Source organism: Chanodichthys erythropterus, chromosome 11 (assembly GCF_024489055.1).
Source record: "Chanodichthys erythropterus isolate Z2021 chromosome 11, ASM2448905v1, whole genome shotgun sequence".
NCBI lineage: Eukaryota > Metazoa > Chordata > Actinopteri > Cypriniformes > Xenocyprididae > Chanodichthys > Chanodichthys erythropterus.
Window position 1 is genome coordinate 36,547,920 of NC_090231.1, and position 18,599 is coordinate 36,566,518.

The following is an 18,599-nucleotide window of genomic DNA, read 5'->3' on the forward strand; positions in this document are numbered from 1 at the left end:
GGATTATATTGAATAAGCAAGAATAAGGCATTATAGAGGAAGAGGACAGGCGAACGAGGAAAACAGAGTGACTGAGGAGATCGATGCATGCCAAAAAACGCTTCTTGCTAAGAGGGAAAAAAAATGCTCTCATACACGTAAATTCCTAAATCCAAACACACAAACAAGCCGAAACCTTCCGTACCGTCTTGCTCTGTCTTTGTCATCTCCTCTAGTTTCTTCTGTTTCAGTGTGTCCACCACATCGGCCAGGCTTCCTTTGCGGCGCTCTGGTGTTCCGAAGGCTGAGCTGCTCAGCAGGTCGCCGCGCTCCCTGGCCCCCTCCTCTGGCTTGTGTGGAGAGGTAGAGTTATTCCGGAAGGAGTATAAGGAACATACTTTATTGCTGTCCGATTCCTGTAGGAAAAAACAAAAGAGTTTGAGAGAAGGTGTTTTTTTTACTTTTTACTATTCCAAAATGAAAAATATGAAAAATATAACACTATAATCACATTTAAAATATAATAATATTTAGTTTAAAAATTTATAAAATGTTGAAGACATAACATTTATATTAGAGAAAGTGAGTTTAGGTCACTTTAAATGATTACAGAGTACGTTCTTTGGCAAAAAAAAAAGGGGGGGGGGATATTTAGTGGTCTTAACCATTTTAATCACAAAATCACTGGTCAGGAAATTAGAAAGAATTGCACAAATACTGTAGATAAAGTAACTTAGCACAGAAAAGCCTTCCCTCACTTGCAGACAGCTTAGGAAAAAGAAGAGCCAGTGTTGTTCTACTTAATGTTACTGGCTTCAAACGGTTTACGAATAGTTGAAAAATGTCTCCCAGTTTGTTTGAGTTTAACGTGAGACCAAATATTCACTATCGGGTTCAAATGTGGACTCTGACAAGGCCAAAACATGAGCCTGATGGACTTGTTCTCATGCCACTTCTTGGTTGTCTTTGCAATTTGGGCAGGAGGATTGTCTTGTTGGAAAATAACATCTAATCTCTTTAGATATCAACTTTTCATTTGTGGAAAGCAAGCCATTCTGCAATAGTCTCCTGTACTCCAAAGCATTACATGACTTTTCACAGTGAAGTAGTTCACCAATACCGTCAACTAAAAAGTCTCCCCACAATGACACCTCTTCCTCCATGCTTCAGGATGGCAGAGGTGCATTTATTATTATATTTCTCAACAGATTTTCGAACACAGCTTCCTATATTCTGCTAAAAACTTTATTCTGTCTTTGATGTTTTTCTGAGACAGCATTGGCTTTTTAATTAGTGCATTTGCTTAAATTTTTGCTAATTTCCTGACCAATAATTTGTGGTTAAGATAATTAAAAGCTTAGTGTTTAGCCATTCTGGGCTTTCTTTTTTTTCTTTTTTTTTTTCCCAGAATTGTAGATGAAGGGGTGTTTAACTACTCTTTTCTCTTCACAATAGTCATTGCTGTAATTCCTTTGCAAAGGTTATGAGTGCGTGTTTGAGCCGAGATCGAGTGCAGTGTAATTTGTTGGTTTGAGCGGGTGGCTCTGTTCCGCGCGGAACCCTCCAGGCCATCGTAAATCTGGGCCCTGTCTCAAGCTGCTGTTGTTTTGCGGTCCCACCTGTGTGTGGTTTAGTGGTTAACTGAGCTTCTGTCTGCAGCTGATAGTTCAGTGTTCCCCGAGTGAGTACACAGAGAGGGAAAACAGAGCGAAAGGGAGAAGCGATCTGTTTGTCTGAGCCTACACAGATCCCAGTAACTCTACACACTACTGAGTGATTGTAAAATAAAGTGCAAAAGCACATTAGTGAGTGGAGGGAGTCCTGACAGAGAAGAATTTGGGCATAGGATTGTTCCATCAATGAGAGAAAAACTGGCAGGTGTATGTCTGGAGAGCAGGGCACAGATGGGCATTAGGGCAGTATGATTATGTGGCAGCGGTACACAAATGAGATCACTCAAATCAGGTGGCACAGACTGAGGGTTCTGCTAACACACGAAGGAAGTCAAATTTACAGACAACAAGATTAAACAGACTTGATATTAAAGTCTGCAATCAAAAGTCAGCGGTACCAATATGAACTCAAACATATCTCATCAAATTTTTCAGTTTATTTACTCTAAATCTCTATTGTGTCCTAATTTTTTTTCTCAATTTCTATAAATATGCTACCGTTCAGAGTTTCAGATTTTTAAGAAATGATGCATTAAATAGTTCAAAAGTGACAGTAAATACATTTATAATGTATATAAAAAAATCAAAAACGCTTTTGAACTTTCTATTAATCAAATGACCCTGAAAAAAACATATTAAAAACATAAACTAAATATAAAATATACAAAAAATATTAAGCAGCACAACTGATTTCAACATTGATAATAATAAGAAATGTTTCTTGAGCAGCAAATCAGCATATTAGAATGATTTCTGAAGGATCATGTGACACTGAAGATAATAAGGCTGAAAATTCAGCTTCGCCATCGAAGGAATAAATTACATATTTTAAACATTACAACAAAATATATTAAAATAGAAAACAGTTATGTGGACTTGTAATAATTTAATAATATTGTAATTTTTACTGTATTTTTGGGCCCCTGGGGTAATATGAAGACAAATGAATACGTACATGAAACATAACTGGCAAATGCATTAAGTCTCCTGGCCTATGAATGAGCAATACCTGAGCAATAAAATTTTATTCTGTTCACATAAATATGGGAATGCTTGCACACAGGCGACACTGAGATTAACAATAACACCAACAGCAGAGACAACTGTCTGTCTTTCATTTTATACTCCGGTTCAGTTTTTTTTCACTGCCTACATGCAAAACTAATTTTCAGTGCTGGCATTCTTATTTTTCTGTTTGTACATATTTACCCATTTTATCTTTTATTCCATGGCATTCTCTGCACTTATACTGCATGACTCACTATACACTAAAAAGAATTTCAAATGTATACAGTAAGAGTTTTACTGTTGAGTTTTACAGATGATTTTATCCAAAGCACAGTGAAATATTTATCAGGTGAGAGTTGAAACAAATTACAACCCCACTGAAGAAAAAATCTCACTCAACAACAGGACGTCCTGCTCATGTGAATACAAGCGAGCGCGAGTGCACCGCTCACTGCAAATCAAACACAAGCAGCTGCACTTGAACATCAAATGAGCACAATTAACTTTTCATATGCTTTCCCTCATTATATCAAGAGGAAACCAAGAGATCATCCCATGCATATCCAACCACAGCAGTGCGGTAACAATTCTTTGAAATGCTCTTCTAATTACACCAATCACAAAAGCTCTCTATAATCCAATTAGGAACCAGTATCACCTGAGCAGTGTTGAAGTCTTCTGCATTTACATGTGAGGAAGAGATGAAGACAGCCATTATTATATTATATTATATTATATTATATTATATTATATTATATTATATTATATTATATTATATTATATTATATTATATTATATTATATTATATTATATTATATTATATTATATTATATTATATTATATTATATTATATTATATTATATTATCAACTTTACAAAAGTTTTTTGATTAGACATTTGATTAGAAATGTTCAAGTTCATATTTAAATCTTTGACTTATAGCATAGATTGAGACATTGTGGATGTCTCTTCTGAACTCTGCAGGAGATGGATGCAATTTTTTCATGAGAAAATCTGAAAAGCTGTTCAGATAAGAAAAAGTCTCCATTTTTACTCTGTTTAATCTCATTGCTTTCTAGGAGAAATATTTGAGATTTTCTTTCCTATGGGTGCAAAAGTGCATCCTGCTGTCCGTAACACACATTTGATGTCACAACACCACTGGAATGCAAACTTTAGCTAAAGAAAAAGCAAAAATCCTCTCATGACAGCTACATTTTTAGGCTAATTGAAGAGGGGTTTGGCGTCTGGATGCTGCCGGGCCAGGGGAGTCCAGACCTCGGGGGCTGGTCGGAGTCATCCTAGCTCTGGGCAAGCAGCAGCAGCGGAGGGAAGGTTTATAGAGAATTCCCTTTTACAAGCATCGAACAATAAGTGGCTGTCAGTCTCACGTCTGGGCTCTATGCCTCTTGGTCTAGAGAGACCACCACGGAGGAAGGGGGGCTCCCTCAACTCCCTCAAATTCCCACTCCTCATCCGCTTTCTCATTGTTTCTCTATTTATAGATTCATAAAATCGCTCTGACATGAAATGCAATTCAATACATGGTTCTCCTGCACTTTTACAGTGTGAGGGATCTCCAGGCACTTGTGGGGGACTTAGACTTCAAAGCCGAGTCTTTGGCAAATCGCAAAGTCTTAAGTCTTTATTCAAAAGTGTTCCAGAGAGACCTGCTCTCTTCTAGCTGTGTCCTTGGGTTGAGGATTCCTCTCTGCAGGAGTACAGAGGGTATGTATGTTTGTTTTGAGAGAATAGATGTGCGATACATCTGGAGGTTTACTTCATGACATGGATGTTGTGTTAATGTCGTAAGATTGTGTCGTAAACGGAAAATATCCAGAGAGTTCTAGACGAATAATCTCGACCAGACGGTTGTCACTCTTTGAATCCTGCCAACTATCTTTAATAATGCAATCTTTTATCTACACCTCATTAGAAAATTAAAAACACACGTAGCCTGTGTTAGCACACGTAAATGAGCTATGAAACGCTGGCAGTGGCACTCACCATGCGCTGCTGGGCCGACATCAGGCTGTCCCAGTCGGATTCGGGCGGCACGCTGCTGCTGATTGGCTGGAGCTCCTCCGGGGGAGGTTTGTTGTGGAGCAGATTGTGCAGGGGCAGCTGAGGGGTGACTAGTGACTCAGAGTTCTCTTCCTTCTCCCAAGACATGCGCTCCTGATTCAATCCATCCTCACCTCCGTCAGGGGCCGAGGCGAATGGAGAGGTGGCTTGCTTGGAAGACATGATTCTGCTGAGAGACGGACAGAGGAAACGTATGTCAGAAAACATATTCAAACTTCCAACAACATCATCCAGAATAAAGAGTCTTGCAAATGTCAGATCGGAAATGCTTGAGCTCGACTTTCTTTCTCTACGAGTTTCTCTCACATCACATATATATGAAGTTGGCAGCCGTTCTGAGCCTCTGAGCCACATCTAACCCCACGATTGGACCGGTATCAGAGCTGGGGAGATCCTATCAATGGCTCTGAGCTTGGTGCGGGGAAAACGGCATGCACTGGGGTCCCTCTTAATCCTTTGTTTAATGTAAATGGACGTGCTGAGCTATGGCTGGAGAGCTGCCTGAGGCAGACCCGATCCCCCCGCCCCATGGCTGATTACCGCGCTAAGAGGGTTACCATACCATATAACACGCTCTCATTAAAGCGCTAACCCTGCCACCAACCACAAAAAGAGCGGTGACGCTGAGACGCTGACACTTAACGGGAATTTGGTCATTACATTCATATTGAGTCTATAAATGTGCCATTTTCCTTCATTTTTTTTTGTAATTGTGCTTTTCTGCTTTTGCAGTTGTACTTGGGAATTAATTCAACCAGGCTGCTGTGGCAGATGGGACATAACTTTTAAGATTTATAGTGAATTTCCCATTTCACAAAAAAGGGTTGGTAAATTCATTTGTTTCAAACAAAAGTCATCATGTCATAGAGCATAAAACTCAACCAAGTTTCTTTAATCCCACAAACTTGACTTTTCAGAGCTAGATAAAATAAAAGTTTTTATAACAATTAATGAAATCACTCTACTACTGCTGAGGAAATGAATACTTAACCTGCTAATTGAATTGAACGCTTGACTTAAATACTTAATCAAAAGACTGCAACTGATCTCGTGATTTGAGAATTAGCCGGCACAACTTTTCTACTGGCCTTTAAATAGTCTACTCAGAGATAGTAATTTACAGTAGACAGCCAGCACCCATCATGAACAATGACATACACACGACGGACTGCTGACAGGGATGAGCATTATTGTTTTGAGTCTGAGATGTTCAGAGTCTACGGCAATGGAAGCCAAGCGCTGAAGTTAGCCGCATTAGCCTGTACAAAGGGCATGGGCATTCTAGGTCAAGGACTGCAGGTGAGCTAATGTCCTCCCACTGCCCACTGAGACTGCAGGGAGATGAGAGAGAGGCAGGCTGGGTAATGAAGGCAGCCCAAGGTGCCTCCAGAACTCCATCTCCAGCTTTGCCAAGTTTTCCAGCATGTGGCTCATCGTGGGACGAAAACAAATTTGACACCGGGAGAGATTATTTTAACACCAAACTGTGAGTTAATCTGTTCATGTGCGTGCGGTGGCCGTGCACTCCGGCGCATGAGGGATGTGTGGGTTGCAACGGGCTGTCAGGCCCAATTGCTCTCAGGCCCTTTAAAGTATGACTACTTCATTTGAAGATGTGCCATCAATTTGCACACATGGCTGAGCACTTAAGCCTCACACTCTCGATATGAATTGTTTAATACAGTTCGGTAAGTGAGCTATTTAAAAAAAAAAAAAGCTTCAAGCTACTATTGTCTCACGCTAGCTGCCGTAATATTAATTGTGTTATGCTTACTAAAGAAATATATATAAAAATAATACAAATACATCCGCAAAGTCTTAGATGAGCTCTGCGGAAGCCAACAGAAGTGGACAATGGAAGTCAATGAAAGTTAATCAAGCGGGATACCGCAGCTGTGCAAACAAGCTAAGTCTGTTAGTTAGCGCAGAGGAAGGCACCAGAGACCCAGACCGCTCCGCACCCCTATTTTCTTTAGAGAGACCAAGGCCTCAATTTTAATCAGCCAATAAATTGTTTCCTGTAATTATATCAAACAGAAAGTGATCTCTAAAATTGTAGAGCGTTAATTGAAAATCAAATTTAAGAGCAAAGTTCAGAGCGCCGAATGGTGTGAGAAAGGGGTGCGCGGCGGCTAGAGGAGGAGAAAGCGAGATAGAGAGTGAGAGAGAGATTTTTTATTCATGGACCCAAAGAGCCGGAGCTTCCAGCACAACAACCCCCACCTTCATCTTCAATGGACTGCGAGCGAAACAAAGCACTTCTTTTGTATTACACAGTAAATCAAGTGGTATTATTTTACCTCTAAAATATTCAGTCTCTCAGGCCTAACCCTCCAGTCTCTAGCCATCAGTCAAACTGCTGAGGCATGATAGTGAGAGAGAGAGGGGCTGACTCCATCCTCCTGTAACATGTGTCTACAGCAATTTTACTCGAAAACGCAACAGATCTGAGCCAAGGCCCCGTAACAGTATTTGTCAGTTTGAGTTAATAATTCATTAGGAGAGCTGGGAGGGCGGCTCAGCCAGTGAGTGCTGGGGTTCATGAGTTTTGCCCCCCGATCCCTCCCAACCATAACATCCCCCGCCCCACTCACATCCACCAGGCTAATCTGCACCCACGGCTGAGAATGGAACAATGTGGCCGCCATTTAGCTGGAATAAAGGCCTGATTCCTAGAAGGGTTTTTCTTTTAAGCGCACTTCAGAATCATTTAATTTCTCCCTACGACCCATAAAACAAAAATCAGTATGTGGCGTATGACGGAGGAGGGGAAATAGCTCAGACGCCGTCGTATTTCATCAAATGAAATGGTGTTTTACGTTGCGAGAAACACCCATGCAACAGTCCTGCGAGCCACCGCAGCGCTTCCTTTTATTCTTATTAATAATTCAATCTGTTTCTCCAGTAAATAAGTCCGATCCGTTGGTCTTTGTGCATATTAAGCAGAGAATATATCAGCTAAGCCAGAGTGGCCTCATATGAATTCCTGTCAGCCCTCTCCCACTCAGGCCTGATTACACAATAACAATGGAAAGCTAACAAACCAAACCAATCAATAAGTGTAGAGCAGCACAGCTTGTCTTTTTCGCTGTCCAAGGGAGAGAGAAAGGCCCCATATATAGCTGACAATATTGCGATACGTTTATGAGGATTAGGAGTTAAGTTCTCGGCATGAGTTCTCATGTAGCCTGGAATGCTTCGACTCATGAATTGTTGCCGCTGCTAATGTTTCATCACGCACTGACCTCTGTTTAATTGGTTAGTGGCATTAGAAGACACCCTGCGCTGGTGTTCCTCAGGGGGTCTCATGACTGGGGGCCATGTGTTTTGGGATATCCGCTTTCGCCCCTCTCAATCGTTAGAAGCCCCCTGCTCCTCTGTCTCTGCCGTGTCTTTCTGTTGCCCTTTTATAGACAATGGCGATAAGTAACTCCTGAGCTACGGTGTCACTGCTGCCCCCTTCCCCTTGGACACCCCACACCCCCCTCAAAACCACAGGCCTTTGCAGACCCCCTAAATCACCAGCCACTCCTGAAAGGAAATATTAGAAGGCCGCTTTTCGCTCCGGCACCACCACCCAGACCTATATGAAGAGAAATAATCAAATAAAAGGGGGTAAAACAAGAGGGCCATTGTTGAAGAAACTAACGATGGGTGAGCAGAAAAATGGCAAAAGCTGCTTTATGACAGGGCTTCAAGTTTCCACGGGTACCGGCACACACACACAAACACTCGCACGACCGAGCACACATGTGCACGTTCATGCTTGAGCATAAGCACACACGCTTACAGGCTAATATGAAACGCAAAGGTAGGACAGAAAAAGTTATAGCAATGTAAAACGGTGCTATTAAAAAACTTTTCTCATGAAAGTTTAAAAGGCTAATCATAAATCTGAAACAGCACTCCAATGCAATTGAAATAAGCAATTATTTCAAGTGTAACAGGAAGTGTTTGCATCAAAAAGGAAATCCGTAGGAAAAAAAATTAAAATAAATGAGCAACTGTGTATTGTGTAGTATTCCTGCAGTGAGGTTTATAATAATACGCTTTTATGATAATTGTGTTGGTCTCTTGAGTGTAAATAGAGAGTAATAAATGTGCAAACAACACCAACCAAACAAATAAAAAGAAAGAAAAACCCTTTTGCGCCAGTAAATACACCCTGACAAAACAATTTCTGAAAACTAACGATTTACATTTACAGTATTTTTTTTTTTTTTACCAACAGCAGCTGCTGCAGCCCTAAAGGCTGGTGAGTGTTCAATTACAAAGCCATCGATACTTAGTTTCCAACAACAGCACAATGTTAAACATGAAATTAAGATAATACTCTCACTCATTAATACTAAACAGGACTGCAGAGATTTCTGTCAAGGATTACACACACACACAAACTGGTGTCCCACAGAGAGTGAGAACAGGAGTGCGAGACATACAGTGGCATGAGTTTGCATATGTGTCTCTGTGTGAGAGTCTCTCTGACAGCAGATCACACAGGTGACGGCACAGACTCTCGAGGTCCTCACCTCCTATAATCAACCCTCTGTCACCTGTGAAACCTGGGCTGGAAAATTATCATCCCTGCTGTAGCTGTTTAGCACCTTCAAATTATCACCTTCCATTGTACCTGAGCAGTCTACCCATCCATGAACAATCATCAAGACAGAAGGAAAGAAAGTTGTCTCTCTGAACTAGGGCTTCTGATCAGAAAGTGTAGAAATATCAACAGAAAACAAGCATTTATTGTTAATATATTTTGATATCTCCTCTTATGGAATTAATTGATTTATAAGTAAACAAACAATAAATTACATAGAATTATTATTTAGAATAATTAATATTATTATTGAAGAAATAAGATTAAAATGTAATAAAATCACTGTACATCAAACATGGAAACAAATAAATAAATAATTATTATTTGTAATGATAGTAATAAACAGTAAAAAAACAAATATATACTAATAAAAATACAAATATAGTATTTACATAAAAATAAGTTCAAATATTTATTTATGAATAATATATTTAAATAATAATAATTATTATTTATTATTGAAGAAATAAATAAGAATACATTTACTTCTTGGATAGAAGTGTAACACTTATGTATAGTAATCCTAAAATGCCTATAGTCTGAGAAAACCTTCACTTTTTTGTACAAAAAAAAAAAAAAAAAAAAAAAAAAAAAGTTAAAATTGTACTCATAAATGTTAACATTACAACCCTTAAAATCAACTCTGACAACTCCTTCACCACACATCACTCACTCCTTCACCGTCTGTACACTGTTACTCCATATACAACACAATTTTCAAGGAAAACACCAATTCTTTTCTAAATATCAAGCAAAAAGTTTGAGAAAAAAATATTCTTGGAACATTAGCTCAAGCACCCGTGTCACTGTCCTCACTGTGTATGTGAGATATGTGTGTGAATGAGCGTGTATCAGGTGTGTACACTCACATACTGTCCCCCTCAGCCTGTTTGGCCGCTCCTGTCCTTCTCTGTTCTTCAAACACCACTTCAGAGCTGGATGGCATAACACTTCCTCAAATTCTGACACACATAAACACACACAAAAACACTCGAGCACAGACAGGCCGTTCGTCCCAGCCACGGCACGTCTTGTCAGAACACATCCGACGGCACGCTGAATGCAGTACGCTCACGCACATGAACGGAGCCACCGGCAGAGCAGCTGTTAAGCTCCTCCGCTCACACACACACACAGTCTCACTCGCACGCGTGTCTCTTTCAGTCCCTGTACGGCCGGAGACGATTCAAAGACACGAGAAAAGCAGCTCGCCGTCTCTTCTGTCTCGCTTCGTCCCTCGCTCAGGGCCTTACGGGGCGGCAGTTCCCAAAGTGCCTGGTGTCAGTGCTGCAGTTAAGCAAACTTTACAGCCAGTGAAGCCATCAAGAAACACAGCCTATTTGCTGAGCAACAGTGGAGCTTTGTGGTTTCCCTCACAGTTGACAGTAAGTTATGAGCCCTTTGTGAGTGCAGGGGAAGGAAAACAGAGATCGGAATTTGGCAGGAAAATATAATACAGAATTCTCCTGTCTGTTGAACCTGAGTTCTTTTTTTTTTTCATTCTTTCTGTTTGTCTCTCTCTCTCCCTTTCCCTCTCTCTCTCTTACTCTGTCCCTTTCTCTTTTTTTTTTTTTTTTTTTGTGGAAACAATCAAGCATTGTTGGGGGAAAGAAAAGCAACTCTGACAGATGAAATATAGTGGGGGCCCCTTTTTGGAAAAACAGTAAACAAAGCACCATTCAAGGACAGGTCCTCTCTGTCATTTATAAAGATACTTTTCTTCAGAGCGGCCGACTTTATAGCAAAAGAGTCAACAAATCAAGTGTAAAATCTCTCACAGTCCACTGTGACGAGGGCAGAAGACAGAGACAGAATGAAGTGATAATGCTAAAGATAGGCAGAGGAAAGGGGCTTTATTTTAATCTGTTTAACAATAAACGTATTAGACAAGATGGAGGGTGATAGAATGGGAAAAAAGGGCAAAAAAGGGGAAAAAAATACACAAAATTGACTAGCCAAAAAACTTTTTTTCCAGACTAGCCAAAAACGGGGACAATGGCTAATTATGAGGGAGTAATTTTGCCGCCAGAGGACTGGAGAGAATGAATGGATGCATGAAAGGCTGAGGGCTATTCAAGCCGTGTCAGTGAGAACTGTATGCCTACAGTCTTCAGCCTGGAGCTCATGAGGTCATCATTGGCACCCGGTGCCCAGAAAAACTTGGGCTGGTACAACTGCCGTTTGGACATCTGGAATGCCGGCACACAGTGCCCTGCTTTCTCCAGCCACTGTCCCCCTAATTCCTTTCTTTTCCAAAAATAGGAAGTTTTTTTTTCTTTTTTTTTTTTTTTGCGGCAGTCGCTAGTCAACCAAATTGGAAAATTTGCAGCGCCTAATGAAAAGAAAAGCTGTTTTGTTCCCTTTCATTCTCATCTCATAAATGGGATTTCTGTGGAGCAAAAAAAGCTAAGGAAATTACCTATGACGCTGTGCTACTCTGGGTGGACAACAGCTCATTAGTTATTGCTAGTCCCATCTCTAATTCTTTCACATGACCATTCCAATTTATTTTATTATTATTTTATTTTATTTTATTTTTATTTAATATTTTATTATTTTATTTTTAGGATGTTACCTAAACTGCCCTTGTTGCTTATGCTTTCTTGTGTTCTCTCTTCAGAATTATTATTTTTATATATACAAAAATTTATGAAAATTTTTCTCTGACATTAAACATGTAAAGGAGGAGGACTGGATTAGGGAGTACCGGGAGGAGATGCCAAAACGGCCACAACTCATGTGACACGTCATTTGGAAAATCAAAACAGGGGCAGTTTGTTCGCTCCACCCAGATGAGGCCATGTAAAAGATGCCTGACGAATCGCAAGGGTCAGCCAGGACACATCTTGAAGATCTACGATTAAGCCTTATTATGTTGGGGCAAGTGACATTGATTGCCGGTTTAAACCTCTGAAACTAATTCATTCACCCCTGTTCAATGGAAAGCATGGGCAACAGTGTGTGGCCACGGTGACAGGTCGGACGAAGGCGGCTGAATAAAAACCCCTGCTAAACGAACGGCTGGCATCCATGTCTGTCAGGAGGTGGTTGGAAGTTCCCAAAATGACTGACAGCAGATACAAAAAAAAGAGAGAGAGAAAGAGAACAGAGAGGGTGAGAGGGAGAGTCTGTCCATCGATCTGTGTAATTGCCACGAAAATCTGAGTCAGAAAGTACATGAAGGGTAGATGTTTTAGCAATGCTAAGATGGAGCGGCACAGGGAAAAAGCGGTAAAGTGAATACGAAACATGCTGAACCACGGCCTAATAAAACCGGGAGCTGACAAGCATGGTTGAACAGAAAAATGTGCAGTAGATTTGTACCCAAGCCAGAAAGCAGGCACATTACTGGATTAGCCGCTGACTGATACAGAAAATGTCTCACCAGTCTACTATTAAACCGTGAGTCTGACCGACTCACATACTCCTGTTTCAGATAAAACAGCACAGTAGTGTCTTAAAAATGTTCTCAACAAGCTGGAAAAATATCTGACTGGAGTCTAGCTAAAAAAATAAATAAATAAATAAGTCTACGGTCTGTGACGGGCTTCCTCAGCAAGTTATAAGTAGCATTACAACGGTCTGCTCCATTCGGTAACACGATCCGCGCGGCAGCCGCAAGCAGTTAGAACTTAACTGTAGTCATGTTGACTAACACCTTCGTCTCTCTTTCTTTCCTTCTTTCCGCCCTGCTCTCCTTTTCCTGGCAGAGGAAGACGCATGCATCATGACAGGCTTTCAGAATGAAATCATTAACTAAATTGCTTTCTTTTAAAAAAACCGCAAGTGTGTGACGGGGTGGGTTGTATCTGTCTCTGGCTGCTGTCCACCACTTTTGGGTTCGGGCTGGGCCTCTGTTGTGGTTCGTCGTCGCCACAGCCATCCCACTCTGTGCGGCGGGGACTGGGCTCGGTGATTTGCCTGGGCCCCCGTATGAAATAATCGAGTAATCTCAACCCCACTACCCGAATTCACGAGCCCTGCCTGCCAGCAGCACAAAGAGGCCTTTTGTGCTCCCGAATGTGTGTGTGTTCTCAATACTGACTCTATGGATCATCATCACTGAATCAATCAAAAACATATTAAACAAATACACATTTTGAGCTGGGCAATTCAACAGAGGGTTTGTGGGAAGAGTGAGTGAGCAGTGAGCAAATTAACACCACTTCTGTTTGTCATCGAAGCACAGAGCAACCCGGATCGCTAACGTATTTATGAAGGAGAGTGTGGTGGTGTATGATGCGCTTTTCAGTCAGAAAAAGGCTGTCAGAAAGAGAAAATTGAAAGCAAGCTATAAAACAAAAGAAAATGTCCATGTGCCCTCTGACAGCAGGGAGGTGAATAACCCGGGCCAAAAAAAGAGACTGTAGCATCTAGTCTTTGGTAACATTGTATCTGACACAGAGAGACTTGAATAAGCAAAGCAAACAGAGGGAAAGTAAATAGGTAGCGAAGGCCAGACAAATATTTGATAAGCGGATAGGTATTGTGGCAGTGTGGGACGTGTGGCACAGATCTTCCCTCCCCTCCTCCTCCCCTTTATCCCTCTCGGTTTCTGCGTGCGAGGCAGCAGATGTGTCTTTCACAGCATGCGGAGTGTGCAACCATTCCGCAAACAATAGCTAGCCACTGACAAAGGTCATCTTTTGCAATCCACGTTATCAGAAGCTGAAAAAAAAGCGAGCACGCAGCTAGTCTGTGCTCAATGCATGTCGCATGGCACCCTGGCTGTGTCTGTGTGTGTTTTAACCCCTCACTACAATGCTACTTGAGCCTTCTTAATAAGCCAATTACACAAGTTTAAGCCACCTCTTTGACCTCAAGTTAAGCTAACAGTTGGTGTAAACAAGTGAAATCCTATTAACCTAATAATATACACGGAACCAGGCGGCAGCGGCCAGCAGTTCAGGCGCTAAAGCCTCTTGGAGTCTTAACTACTGTGAGTTTGGTCCACTGGAGCAACAGTGGCCATGAGCTTTGTGCACCCAAACAGGGTCATAAGTTAATCCACAGCGGTTATTAGAGTACTTGTCAGAATGGATGTGCTAATTTAGCTAGCCTGTATTAAGCCTCTCCACTTAAAACGCCTAAAAACAAACACTTCCTCTGTCATTACATTAATACACATTTAAGACTGGAAACTCCTGAAATGAACACTAATTAGAGCTTAAATAGACCCCGTAATCCAGCAGTTACAAAGAAACAGAGAGAGTGCCTTTTATCTCACTAGTGCTACGGCTAACAATTTAGCATTGTGTTGACGAGCTCGTTTCATTTACTGTGGCGGCACTTAACTTTCTAACTGTTCCTGTTATGATCACAGAGGAAAAAACTAACTTGGGGATTTATTTTTTATGAATCCATCTTCTAAGTGTTTCCTCTTGAAAATCGAGAGCTGCATTATTCATAAAAGTGCTGCATTTTAAAGGCGACAAACAACACATTTTATGCAGCGTTATGAAAGCATAATGCCGGCAGATGCTCCTTCTGTTTTGTTCTGATGTCACCTCCAAAGCAAATGGAGACAATTTTAGGGTAAATATTTAACAGTGGGCCATTTAGCTACATACAATTTAAATTTAAACATGCAGGGAGTGTGTGTATGTGTACTTCCCACCAGGATTCATTTCTGGGGGGATAGTAAATAAGTGAGATCCATAATACTGTATAGATGGCTCACACACTGTATTCTTTCATTTTAGTGTGAGTGTGTGTGCTGGTTTAAGCTTATTTGACTATAATATTGTAGTGCTAGAGGCATACATTCAAAGCAGCATAACTGTTTCTTGATGTAACCACTCCCTGTGTGGCTGTTTTCAGTGTTTCAAACAAAACTGTTTTCTAACATCGATAATAAGAAGAATTTTGGGTTGCACCAAATAAGCATGAAATAAAATGTATTAAAACATAAAACTTAATTGTAAACAAATAGCCTTGGTTAACATTTCTTTCAAAAACATTTTAAAAATCTTACAGACCCAAAACTTTACAATAGTGTGTGAGGAACAGATCACAATTTGGAAGTTGTTATTCACTGAAAATCTTCATGAATTCATGAAAAAACATTAACTAAAAAAGCTGTTGTCATATGGAGAAAAAAACAAAAAAACAACTCTAAATGAGAATGAGTAAATGACAGAATATGAATTTTTGGCTGAACTACCCCTTCAACAGCTCTAGCTCTGACTGTTCTTGGCAAAAAAGGGGAAAAAATGAAAAGTTTGTGACTGACAGGTTAGGTAATTTAATGCTACCACTTCACTGGGCCCTCCACTTTTAAAACACTGAGTATCTCTTGGCCAGTTAGTGAGCATCTGTCTGTCTCTGTGTAATGTGGTATGTCACATTATGAGCTCAGGAGTCAAGTGTAGATTACAGCGCTCTGTAGCACCCTTGCTATTAAACTGTTGGGAGAGCAGCTTGACATACGCAGGGCGAGAGGAGGTGTGTTTGTGTGTGTGAGTGATTATGTAGTGGACCTAGAGGCCAAGGTTTGGAGACAGGGAGCAGCTACAACAATGTTCAAGCACACACTTTATGCTCTCTCTCCCTCTCTCTCTCATTTTAACCATGACACCCTTCCCCACCCAACTACCACCTATCAGTCTCGGAGTTTGCATCATAGTCCCTTTAAAAAGGCAGTTCAGAGTGAGCAGGGGAAAAATACCTCATGCTGAGCAATTCATAACCTCCCAGCAGAGACCTCATTGTGTGTTTACAGTGAAACCGTTGGTCACAATGCTTCATCAGCTGACCTGGCCAGAAACTGAGCCAGAAAACTCCATCATATAGCGCGCACACACGCAGCCGTACACTCAGGGAATAAAACAAAGGCACCATAATGGGACCACATAGGTCTTAATTGAGTTCGCCCCTTTCAAGCGTGCTATTATTTCCGGCTAATGGCATCCACTGGCCCTCTCTCATTACTTGAGTGGGTCTTGAACAAGCCTCTCGTTTGATACAGTTAGAGTTAATGCACTATGAACAGATACACTGCTAGTCATCAGCGATCTGCATATTCAATAACTTCCGTAATTACAGCCGCAATTCATCAGATCCAATCTGATTGCAGAAGGGAAGAGAGAGAGTGAGAGCGAGGTTTGATTCCTGGAGGACACAATCTAATCACAAAACTAACATGATAATTGAAATCTAAATTGAAAGGGTTGGTGAGCCATGCACAACTGTGTTGAGGCAGAAAGGGCGGAAGTACTTGTGCCTTGAAAGCGAGAAGAGGAATAAAAGATGCTGATGGAGGGAAAGAGAGAAAGAGAGAGAGAGAGAGAGAGAAAGGGAGGGTGGGAGGAATGAAATGGCTGGAAGACAAGCTCAAGGACCAGTGAGTCATCACAGGGCAGTTTTCTTAAGACTCATTGTGTTGGACGATATAAAGGACAATCATGAACCATTTGGCATGTCAAAACATATTGATGAGCCAAAAACAGTATTGAGGTGAACAGAGCATCTGAGGCAAACTCACATTCATGCAGGTCCACTTAAGGAGATGTGCACAATACTGGGTTAAGTCAAATAGGTTTGTATTATCCTCTTTTTTTTTTAAGAAATTAAATGGAGACTTTTGCTTAAAAAATGAAAGTAAAAAATATCTAATTAAATAAATAAATAAATAGTGTACCATAAAATATATATTTTTTTACATTTTAATACATTAATTAATTAATATTTATATTGATTTTGATTAAAAAGGAATATACTGTAGATTCAAAATTAAAAAGTATGATGAAAAAGGAGTATTCCACTCCTTGTATTCCAGGGTGGCTTAACTAAGAACTGTTTTGCATGCCAAACTGTTTCTCTCAAGCTAAAGATAATCATATAAAACTTAAATTTAGAATTTAGCTGAGTCAGGCTCAGTACATGATTTACAAATTATGATCTGATGAGTCAGAAACGTCCAGGCAGAAAACAAGAGGTTCACACAATTGTGCAGGTGGGTGATGGGGTTCGTCATGTGTTCATATCATTTCCTTTTCAACTGTCGTCATGCAAAGTAGAGAGCTTTACAATCTCTCCCATCTGCTGGGCTCCTCCTCAGCCCTCAATAACAGTTACTCGGTAATGCCAAATTCATTAACCTGTGCTGCTGTTACAGTGGCCCTGCCCATAAATTAGGTTAATGTGAGCAGACATATTCCACTGCTAATAGGGGATGTAAAATGAAAGAGGGATACGGAGGGACAGAGATTGTAGATCATAAACATATTGTCCCTGACAAAAAGCTCTAATGGCTCTTTGTTCGCTTGCATTACAAATGTTTTTTGAAGGACGGACAAACGGTCTGGAAAAATTAATGTACAAATAATGTAATATAAGGATTATCAAATTTTTGGAAAAAATACATATCGTGGGATTAAACTAAACATTTTAGCTCTTACAGAAACATTTATTGTATAAATTTACGTGCACTTCATTCGAAAATGTGGTATGACACGACAGCATTCTAAATCTGATGTCAAGTCTGATAAACTAGAACAAATGGGTGGGATGTCAAAAAAATATTATTTGTGGATACACACCTCTTTCTGTTGGACAGTTACTGTTAATAGCGAGAGAGGAGGAAAAAAAGTTACATGCAGGCAAGAAAACTGCTAAGGCCGTGGATATCAGGCAATCAAAGTGCCAGGAACAAACAGAGCCATGCAGAAACCTGTTCTCTCCTCTGCCCTCCCTCACTCTCTACAACGCTGCACTGGGAATAACGATGGGAATGACTGGAGGCCGTCCAAACAGCATCTGACAGCTCCTTCTAATTGGAGAAGTTATTTTCTTCCAGATTTTAGGTGTAAATCTAGTCAATGTTTATTCAGAGTCAGTTAGGAACAAGTAGGTTTTGGCCGTGCAGTACTTTTGTTCCTGCTTGCTAAACTGCATCACTTCCCTCCGCTCCTCCCTCTCCATCTCCTTTCAAGAAGTGTCGAAAGGAGCCAATCTGCAGGTCCCGCACCCGTGACGGCGCCGAACGAACGTAACACCCAAAACAAACTCCTATTGTTTGACACAGACCTTTGCTGTCCTTGGATTACACGACGACCTCTCGTCTCCTCTGTCCTTCCCTAGTCTTACCAAACAACTTTTACCAAAGAGCCTATTAGGCCAGAATTCCACTTTGTTGTTAAAAAGGGTCTTGTCCTTTCAGAGCGCTAGCTCTTTCCCTTCTATTTTTCAATCAAAGGTGGTGGAGGAACACAAGTCCATTGTTCGTCTCGCAGATGGAAGCTGGAGTTACTACGG

At 40.7% G+C, this 18,599-nt stretch overlaps 1 protein-coding gene across 21 annotated transcripts in view; it reads right to left on the reverse strand.

Annotated features, from left to right (window-relative positions):
- Positions 1 to 18,599, reverse strand: part of sox6 (SRY-box transcription factor 6) — a 161,543-nt gene that overhangs the window by 103,313 nt on the left and 39,631 nt on the right. For 10 of the 21 annotated variants that reach the window (XM_067399613.1, XM_067399615.1, XM_067399617.1 and 7 more), the window contains 3 exons: positions 10,214 to 10,279; positions 4,667 to 4,913; positions 185 to 395 (listed from right to left, as the gene is read on the reverse strand). In XM_067399613.1, the coding sequence (XP_067255714.1) occupies positions 185 to 395; positions 4,667 to 4,913; positions 10,214 to 10,279 (524 nt within the window). Of the gene's footprint in view, positions 1 to 184; positions 396 to 4,666; positions 4,914 to 5,050; positions 5,145 to 10,213; positions 12,915 to 18,599 lie in introns of those variants that run through there. The other 11 variants (XM_067399627.1, XM_067399626.1, XM_067399620.1 and 8 more) reach the window with 4 other exon arrangements.